The sequence below is a fragment of the Vidua chalybeata genome, chromosome 17 (assembly GCF_026979565.1).
Source record: "Vidua chalybeata isolate OUT-0048 chromosome 17, bVidCha1 merged haplotype, whole genome shotgun sequence".
Taxonomy (NCBI): domain Eukaryota; kingdom Metazoa; phylum Chordata; class Aves; order Passeriformes; family Viduidae; genus Vidua; species Vidua chalybeata.
The window spans coordinates 9,767,041-9,777,105 of NC_071546.1; the positions used below are offsets into that span (position 1 = coordinate 9,767,041).

The 10,065-nt window shown below is 49.8% G+C and overlaps 1 protein-coding gene across 1 annotated transcript in view; it reads right to left on the bottom strand.

Annotated features, from left to right (window-relative positions):
• The window catches only part of NTSR1 (neurotensin receptor 1), a 55,688-nt gene extending 46,276 nt beyond the window's left edge, over window positions 1-9,412 (bottom strand). Inside the window, exon 1 of the mRNA XM_053958124.1 lies at window positions 8,744-9,412. Within this exon, the coding sequence (XP_053814099.1) occupies window positions 8,744-9,412 (669 nt within the window). The remainder of the gene's footprint in view (window positions 1-8,743) is intronic.
• Window positions 9,413-10,065: the final 653 nt, after the last annotated feature.

The window sequence follows — 10,065 nt, forward strand, 5'->3', positions numbered from 1 at the left end:
GCAAAAATAGCCTTTCTAGGCGCCCATTCACCTGGATGTCAGCATTTCCCAGAGGTTTTCATGCCTCCAGCCCTTTTCTTTGGCTGTGGAATCACAAGCAGGCTCTTGGGCACTGATTTTTGCAAAACAGCAGGCTTAGATATAGATTTCTCGATTCAAATATTGCCAGCACTTGCCTACAAAGCACAGGGCACAAATCCACAGTGTATAAACCAGAGTAATAGAAAAGCCAGGCTGTTAATCTTCATAATGTGCCTCTCAGTGGGGATTTCACTTGAATGTTATTTGCATTAAATATGATACTGAGTGGTGGATATGCAGTTATAAATAAATTAAAGGCCATATTTAAGTCAGACACTGTCCCCCTCTTGACTGCAGCCCCAAGTGTGAGAGCTGCTAACAGTGGGCACTGCAGCTCTGCTCATCTGCATGACTTGCTGAAGGGAAAAGTGGTGGCAAGTTCCATCACTGGTGCCCTGAGAAACTCTTTTTTGGGGGAAAATTAACCTGTTTTCTGAGGTTAAGGGTGTCAGCCCAAGCTCTATGAGTGCTGGAAATGTTGTAGACACTTCTTCTTCCCCATCCCCATCTCCACACTCTGCTTATGGATTTTCTCCATAAAGGCTGAGCAGGCAGGAGGCTGTGCTGGAGCCTCCCCTTGGGCTGCTGGGGATGGGAGCAAAGAAAATTCAATTAGACTTTCAAGGGAGGGAAAAAGGACTTATCCCAAAGGAGAAGTGAAATTCTTGGTTACTTTATTACTGCTTTTCCTCAGTGGTTTTCTCTGCTGCAGCTCCTCTCAGCCTCGTGGAGCCTCAGGTATTACAGGGTTTTTTTCCTGGCATGGTTTGAGCTCCAGGCTGTGTTCAGAGTGCCAGGCTGGCCATGTGCCCAGCTCCTCTGGGCTGCTGCACTCTGAGACACTCACTGATCAAATTCCTGCCCTTTCTTGTTTCCCTTTCAAGGGATTTTCTATCCTGCATTAGCCAGGAAACACCTGCAAGCTTGTCAGGGAGACAAGCCTGAGGCAGAGTTTGCTCCTTGGCTTAGTAAGTGCAGTCTATTAAGTGTGAGGGGCATACACAGCTCCCCATCATTGTACCTTGAGGTCAAATAATCTCTTTATTAGTCTAAACCTATCCTTCTTCTGCCTACAGTGCTTTATCAAACTTGACACACTTGGATTTAAGGAACAAGTATGACAGTGTCACAAGCCCATGACTGACAGCAATAAAAAATGAAATGTGGGAAACTCAAAGGATTGAGTTTCTTTTTTTTTTTTTTTAATAAAATGAGTATATTAAACTGTATAAATTACCCCCGTGGGGATAAAATGTAAGGTCTTTGCAGGAGGAATCAATAGTGATGCCACTAATGAGTTAAACTTTCCCAGCAGTTGTGTGAGCTGCATTTTTATAAGATGGTTTTGGAAAAATCATTGAATAAGAGAGGAAAGTGGATTAATTTCTTATTGAGCATACACAAATAGTTATGGACTTATTAAACAAATTCTGCAAGGGAACAAGGTGGTACGAAAGTCCTGCCACATATTAAGACCACATTTGATCAGTTCAGCAGTGCAGACATCCTTTGTTCTTGATTAAGTTAAAATTAATAGGATGTGGCATTGCAATGACTGTATTCATTAGCTCCTTGGAGTCCTGATCAAAAGTAGGGGTCTGCTGAGCATCCCAGTGCTCGTGGCAGATCTGCAGCAGGTCCCTGCTCCCAGGTCTGGGTGAAGCTGGTAAGGTGATAAACCCCTTCTTTTCAAGGCTAAAGGAGGAAGAAAATGGGATGGGTAAGGGGTGAGACTGCTCCTCCTCTGGCTGCCTGACACCCCCCAAAGCCCTGAGAGCAGAGCAGGGCAGCAGGGAGCACCTCAGGCTGAGCCTGGCAGCAGGGCTGAGCTGCCCAGGAGGAGAAGGCAGCAGGGACATCCATGGGTGAGCCTTGGCAGCAAGGAGCTGCCCCCCTGCAGGTGACAGCACAGCCATGGGCAGTGCCACCCAAGCCAGGGCACAGCCCTGGCACAGCTGCCTCTCCCTGATGTAGTGATTCGGAACATGCCTCCTGCTCTGTCCATGGCTCTTCAGTTCAGAGCTACTCCCAGCTTTTTCATGAGCATTTTGCATAAAATAGATGTTTTTTCTCCCCTTTCAAATATTAGGCTTTATGAAAGTTTACATTTTTTCCTTTTTTTTTTTTTTTCCATTTTTACTAGGAAAATCTCATCTCTTTGATTCCTGTCTTCAGCTGACAATTGCCTCTAGCCCATGAGAACACAAAAGCTTCAGAGAAACCTCACTGAACTTTTCCTCAAAGGAAAAGGTTGAGCTACAAAGACCTTGTCCATTCTATCTTTCTCTCCCTGGGAGAGGAAAAGCCCCCACGGAGCTGTGCCCAGCAGTGCACTCTGCACTGAGAATTATTGAAGTGAAAAAGCCACAGGAGATGAGGAACAAGGAGCTCACATGCTGAAACCACCTGCAGGTGAGCAGCTCCTCCAGCCCAGCAGATGCATCCTCTCCAAAGGCTGAGGATGAGAGTCACACAGCACAGCCCCGTGCCACAGCACCCCTGTCCTGGCAGGAGCAGGGGTGGTGATGAGTTTCTGGTACCCCAGGGAGGGAGGAGGAGGATGGACCTCCTCAGACAAGGCACTTGAATAATGGGATTCAAACTTGTCTCACTAATATTTTCCTCCTGTACATGGAAAATAAGTGAGTGCAGAAAAATACTGGGAATGAACTGTCAGCTCAGAAATGTGCTCCCCAGTCAGGGTTAGTACTCCACCATTTCTAAACCCAAGCACTTTTTTTTCTAATAAGTCATCAGATCAACTGATTTATCATCATCATTCTATGTTTGGGCTTTTTTTAATCCCACACCTAAGAGACTTTGCAATTGGATGGAAGAAATGGTATCCATGGGAAGCAAGAGGTGGGGGAGATGTCCCTGGAGCATGATGAGTGAGCTGGGCATTGCAGGCATCTCCAGCTTCACACGGTGAGAGTGGCCTGTCCTGGAGGGCAAAGAGCAACCAGACAGACTGGGAATGTAAAAACCCAGATTCATCTGCTCAACGTGAGGGAAAGGAGGGCTGTCAGCTCTGGGACTGATGGCTTTGGCATTTAATGCTTTAAGGCTCAGACCCCCCACCTCACCAGCCCAGGACCCCACCACGTTCCCCAGCCCCTCCAGTCACCTTTGCTCACTCTCTGTCCCGTGGCCCTCAGCAAGGAGCAATTTCACAGCAGGCAAAAAGCAATGGGGACACCATGGAAGCCCAAATTCCCCACCCAGGCACCCCTGTGTCCCACAGGGGGATGCTGCACATCCTGCCTGCCTTGGGCAGGACACAGAAGCGTTTCTAAACGTCAGGAAGCAAAAAAACCATCTGTGAGTGTTGAGCAGATGCTGCACAGAGATGAGAGTGAAAGTCTTTAAGGGAAAGGAGGGGGGAAGCTGGGAGATGACAATTAAATAGCTGTTTTAAATGATCTGAAAGATTAAAGGCAGATGAAGGTTTTTGGATTTTTTTTTTCCCTGGGATGAGCAACTACAAGATTGCCTTCATGTCTTCTGCCTTCACAAGCTGCTGGTAAGAAGGAAACCTAAGAGCTAAATCGATCGGCCACATTTCCTCATTTTTTTATTATCTCTCCAGCTGACATCTTGGGAAGGGGGGAGGGAAAAAGAAATCAAGTGAATTAAAATCAACTGGGGGGGAAAAAGAGAAGAAATTATGTAAGAACTGGCAAAACACAGCAGGCAAAGTAGTTATGTAAAGCAATGAACACAAGAGCTTATTTAAATTAGATCTAGCTGCGAGACAGAGCAGAGTGTAAACGGGCTGGGATTAGGCAGGCTGGGCTGTCGTGCATATGCTGAGTTAAAGCCCTGGGTTCCCTGAATAGTCCATGAAAAAAAGGCAGCTTTTTAGGGATGCTCCCACCACAACAGATGGGATCGCTGCTGGGGCGGGGGTCCCGCTCCACCACAGTGGGGAAGGATCCAGGCACAGTTACACACCAATATCTTCATTTTCTTGTCTGCCTGGGGGTGTGGCAGCACCATGACCTGATGGGACACAGTCCTGACACAAAGGTGCCATTTGTGAGGGGTGAGTGGCACCCAGGACTTCTCTGGTGTAGTGAGTGGTTTAGAACAGCACTGTTCTAAATTAAAAGCCATAGTAGGATTTTGGCTGTGGCTTGAGGAAGAGAAATCAACTTCAATTCCTCTAGTCAATACCAGTATAAACACAGGATTCCTGGACTATTGACTAATCCTGGATAGGATTTGCCAGCAAACAGGAGAGGGAATTCAGTCTTGGTTTATGGCTTGCTGTTTTCATGTAATATTGGAGAAATGCTTGTCATGTTTATTTACTTGGCATCACAGATCTGACAGTGGGCAGAGCCCTGCCTTCCACAGCACCAGAGCAGTGAGCACATCCCACCACCCTGCCAAGGTGCTCCTCACCAGGGGAAAGTGTAAGGGAGCGTTTGCAACATCCTACATGGAATTAATAACTCTGTGAGCCTCTCAGACAAATGGAAATTGCATAGATCACCTCGGAAGAGTGTGTAGAGAGCATGGTAATGGATGTCGAGACTCCTGGTCCTTCCTTTCCCTTCACACCTGTGGCTCTTTGGCAGGTCCCTTCAAAGGCATTCCATGAAGAAATGTAGGCAGAAATAAAGCTGAGGAACCACTTGGGCAAACAGTTGCTTTGTGTGCAGAGTTATTTACTCTACAAGTCATCCAAACTGTGAGCAGGCTTCATAAAACACAATAAACGAGGGCTCTGGAGGGATGGGTGAGCTGCAGCAGCCACGCAGGGTGGGCTGAGGCAGAGCAGATCCACAGCAGAACAGAGATCCTTCAGAAGGGTGAGGAGGTCCAGAGGAGTTCCCCAAGTGCTGCCCTAACAAATGAGCAGCTTGGAGCTGCTGGAGCTGTGGCAGTTTCTGGAGGAGCAGGGCCTGCTGCCATGTGTTTTAATAAATGGGATCACACCAGCTGTCCGTGCAAATCAAACATTAGCATGTGTCAGACACTCTCCAGGCACTTGCTGTGACTTGGGGGACATTTTGCAGCAGAGCCATCCAAGCACAGGCCGTGCCACACCAGTGGGAAAACGTCTTCCCCTGTGAATTTTGGGGGGCCAGGAGCTGCCCACACCCAGCTCCCCTGGCACGTGTGCCCAGTCCAGGCTCAGATGAAATCCTGGGATTTTGGTTTGAGGAGCTGTGGGTGGGGGGGACTGACAGTGCACCAGGACTGTAGGTATTTCCTTCAGCTTCCCCTCTTCCCCAGGTTCTGCTGTGAACCTCTCCAGGAAACAGGTATGAAGGTAAGAAAGTAATAAGCAGGAAAATCAATTTGCACTGCATCTGGCCAGTAAAATTCAGAGCTTTTTGAAAATCAGGGCTGCACATGGTAGATCAGGACACTCAGTGGGACCCTGTTTTGAGGAAGTTGGTTACAGAGCCACCCCCACGGGCACAGACTCATAAGTGAACAGGGAAAACCTCTCATCTTGCCCCAGAACTCTTGTATCTATTGCTGCCACACGAGGAGCTTTAAAACCTCCTCCAGCTGAAGTGCCATGAAAACATGAATTTACTTCTGTGGCTTTAAGAGGTGTTTAATCTATGTGGAAAAAGAACTAAAAACTGGCAACAGTGCTTTTCAAGGGATGTGTGCCAGCTAAAGAGTTTACTAGACCTAAATAATGTGGCTACAAAGGACTTGCTTCTGGTACCAGATCCCACTGGATGCCAAAATCCAAAGCAGACATCCCTGACTGGCAGAAGCAACGTGAAAACTTGGCAGTGGAGAATGTATAATAAACCAGATCCACAGGCTGATTAAAGCAGCTGCAAGGACAGTGATGAGCAAAGCTGGGAAATAGTTCTAAGAATTCCATATTAGAGGCCACACAGGGCTAATGCCTCGATGGCAAGAGGTGAGATGTGCCTGGTGTAGGGATCATGGGGACACACAGTGTCACCCTGCAGAATGTCTCACCTGCTGCTCTTCCTGATTATGTGCTGCCCTGAACAATTTGTAATTGCTAGAAGAATATCAGTGATTACCTCTTACACTTGTTGTGGAGCTTAAGTGGTGCAAGTTAATATGTGCGAGAACCAAATTTCCTGAGTGTTCTTTGAATAATTACTTTTAAAATTATTCTTACAATGAATCCTGGTTGTTCACATTCAGTCTAATTCCACTCAGAAATGTCCATTAAAATTTGAATACTCAAAGCAAATACAGAGGAACATTTTCAAAATCAGAGATATTAAATTACTTCAATCAAATAGGCCCTTACAACTCAGAATATTCTCGGATTCTGTGGAACACTTTTTCCAGGAAGCTTGTTCCAGTTTAGAGAGGATCATTCTCCTGTAATGATTCCAGTAAAACCATAGCTCACACTGGTCTCTGAGGGTAGAAATGGTTACAATGCCCTGTTCTGGGACAGAACTTGAACTTCTTTCAATCAGTCAACAAATAAAACCACTTGGAGAGCTAATGGCTTCCAAAAAAAAAAAAAAAAAAAAAAAAAAGCCAGTTTGCTTTAGACAGTTTGCCAAACAGGAATAGGAGTGAAATATGTTGAGTGATTTATTACAAGTGATTTGCCAGCTCGAGCAAGTGCATCACTGCTCTCCTTAATTTAAAGACAGAAAATGAATGCAAAGAGATGCAGAGATGCTCTAAAGCAACTTGAACCCACCACGAAAGACCAGGGCTCCAGATTGCCACCCAGCAAGACCTCTGCACGTCACACTGCACATCAGCACTGCCCTTTCTCTCCCGGATCTTCCATCACTTGTCTTTTTTTAAACCTCTGCACAGCTTAGGCCGTGGGAGCGCCGGCTCGCACGCTGTGCGATGGTTTCCATTAACGCACTTCAAACCTGACTTGCAGCTGCTTTGCTTACTCACTCCAGAGCCCTCCCCTGTCCAGGGCCCTGCCTCACGTTGTGTGATGCTTCCCTGTGCTCAGAGGAATGGAGTGGAACCATAAAAGAACCTTCTTGTCTTGGCAAAGCCACTTCTGCAGCCAGATCCCCCGAGAAGGAACAGATTGGCACAGTTTGGGTTTTGGTTCTTCCTTGTCTCCCAACAGCTGCCTCTTTCTTTTAACTTTTAAATTAATCCACTAGTTAATTAAATATATATGTATATATATGAGGAAAAGCCCACAGGTGAACTGCACATATGCATAATACATTCATGTCTTCCTACTCCTGACTTGGCTAATGGGGTAAGGTATAGCCTGAATAATTGCAAGACTGTAAGGTACACTGAGAATTGTTTAAAGTGTAATCTCTAAAGATATGGATAGGAAATAATCCTCTGGTTTTAGCCCTACCATGGTAACAACGAGCATCAGTTTAATCCTAGAAGGAAGATGAGTGGAAATAATGCATTTCAGTCCCATTGTTCTCAAATCAGATGGCTCAGTCTCCTCAGAGAGCAGAGAATTTGGGTTAAGTACACTGGGCTGCCACTGACAAAACCTTCCAGGCATCTACAGGAGAAATGCAGCCCTCACCATCCTCAGATGAAAGTTAGGGATCATGATAAAATGCAGAGGAAATCCAGGGCTTCTCTCAGGGCTTGAATTTGGTTTACTTGAAGAGTACAGAGGGGAAACTGGCAGAGTTATGTCTAAACATTTACTGACTCTGGTCTCGAATCTAAATGCACATACCCTCACCTGCTTTTAGTGGGAAGGAATGGTTCTGATTCATTTCCATTTAAGTTCCCTCCCTTCAAGTGTGGCAACATCCCAGCGACTTCAGTACACATGCAGCTTTAAATTCCAACTGCCCGCTGATTAACCCCCCTGAAATTCATGTTCCAAATAAAAAATTGAGCAGCTATCACACGCGAGCCTGGCAGCCAAGGGACTATGGAGATTGGTGTCTTGCTCTCTTCTGTCCCTCCTTCCGTGTCTCTTACATTTTTCAAGCTCGATGCTCCAGTAAACAAACGCCTCAACCCGCCAGAGCACTGGAGCACGGCAAGTGTTGATGCTGAAATCCGTTCCACGCATGGGCGTGTTGGATTTAGCACTGCGTGGAGAGCGGCAAAGCCGTGCTGAAGTCAGGAGGGGCTGCTGAAACCAGCTACGGATTTCCCCAAAACAGCAAAAATAGCAGCCTCTGGCTTCCACGATGCAGCTCCTTTTCAGAAGCCTATGTTACACCCTGTGTCCAAAACTTTCTGAAATTAGGAGCTGTCACTACTGAAGAAAAGGGCTCTGGATCAACACAAAGAACTGGGAGAGGGGGAGAGATGATTTTATTTCCCCTAAACTTGCTGGCTGCTTTCCAGCAGGAGGGGGGAGATGCAGAAAATGCAGAGAAAGGGTGGAGATTTGGGGGGTTTTGGCCATGATCGGCCACCAGGAGCTCCGGACCGGGACACGGGAAGCTCCGGGCACGAGAAGGGGCCGGATTAACCACGGAGCAGGATTTTCCCCGGTGCAAGGTCTCTGCTCAGCGTGGCGGGCAGGAGCGGGCGCGGGGAGGGGCGCAGTAAGCGGAGCCGAGACCCCCACAAATCCCTCCTGAGCGCACCCTGGGCCGGTGCGTCCCGTCAGGGCTGCCCGGGACATCCCATTCCCGAGCCGGACCCCGCTCCAGCCTCCCCGTCCTGCCCGCAAAGTTTGGCCAGCCGCGGGAGGAGGCGGCTGCCCAGTCCCCCGGCCCCTCACCTGGATGACCGTCTTCAGCGTGGAGGTGTCCACGATGGCGGTGCAGATGAGGGAATCGGGATCCTGGTCCTTGCCGTAGATCTGCCCCATGGTGAAGATCATGGGGATGGCGAGCAGGAAGGAGGCGATCCAGATGCAGCTGATGAACTTCTTGGTGCGGCTGCGGGACATGATGCTCTTGGCTTTGAAGGGGTGGCAGATGGCCATGTAGCGCTCCACGCTGAGGCTGGCGATGTTGAGTGCCGTGGCATAGGTGCAGGCGTCCCGGAGGAAGTAGTAGCCCTTGCAAACGGCCCCCCCGAAAGCCCAGGGGTGATGGACCCAGATGAAGTTGTAGAGCTCGATGGGCATGCAGAGGAGGAAGATGAGGAGGTCGGAGAAGGCGAGGCTGGCCAGGTGGTAGTGCACGGTGCTCTGCAGGTTCTGCAGCGACTTCTTCCGCACCAGCGTGTACGCCGTGATGGAGTTGCCCACGGTGCCCACCAAGAACAGAGCCAAGTAGATGACGGTCACCATCACTTTGGAGTAGATGTCGGTGTTGACGTCCAGGTCCTCCTCGTCGGGCACTTTGGGGAGCAGGTCGGAGCGGTTGGACGCGTTGGCATAGCCGCTGGGCTGCGGCTGCAGCGGCCCGGCGGGCACGGCCGGGGCCGTGGCGTTCGGGTGCATCCCCGGCGCCGGGCAGCACCGCCCGGACCCGCCGCGCCGCCCGGACCCGCCGCTGCCCCCGGCGGGGAACTTGGCTCGTTTTAATGCGGCGGGAGGAGCCGGCGGTCCCGGGGCTGCCGCGCGTGTGCGAGTGCGAGACGCGCCCCCCGCTCGGTGCGAGCGCCCGCGGCCCCGGATCCCTCCCCCCTGCGGCTCCCCCGCACACAGATGTGTGTGCTGCGCGGGGCCCCCGCACCGCACCGGGACACCGACACACACACCGGGACACCGACACACACACCGGGACACGGACACACACACCGGGACACTGACACACACACCGGGACACCGACACACAGACCAGGACACCGACACACACAGACCGGGACACCGACACACACACCGGGACACTGACACACACACCGGGACACCGACACACACACCGGGACACCGACACACACACCGGGACACTGACACACACACCGGGACACCGACACACACACCGGGACACCGACACACACACCGGGACACTGACACACACACTGGGACACCGACACACACACCGGGACACGGACACACACACTGGAACACCGACACACACACCGGGACACCGACACACACACCGGGACACGGACACACACACTGGAACACCGACACACACACCGGGACGCGGA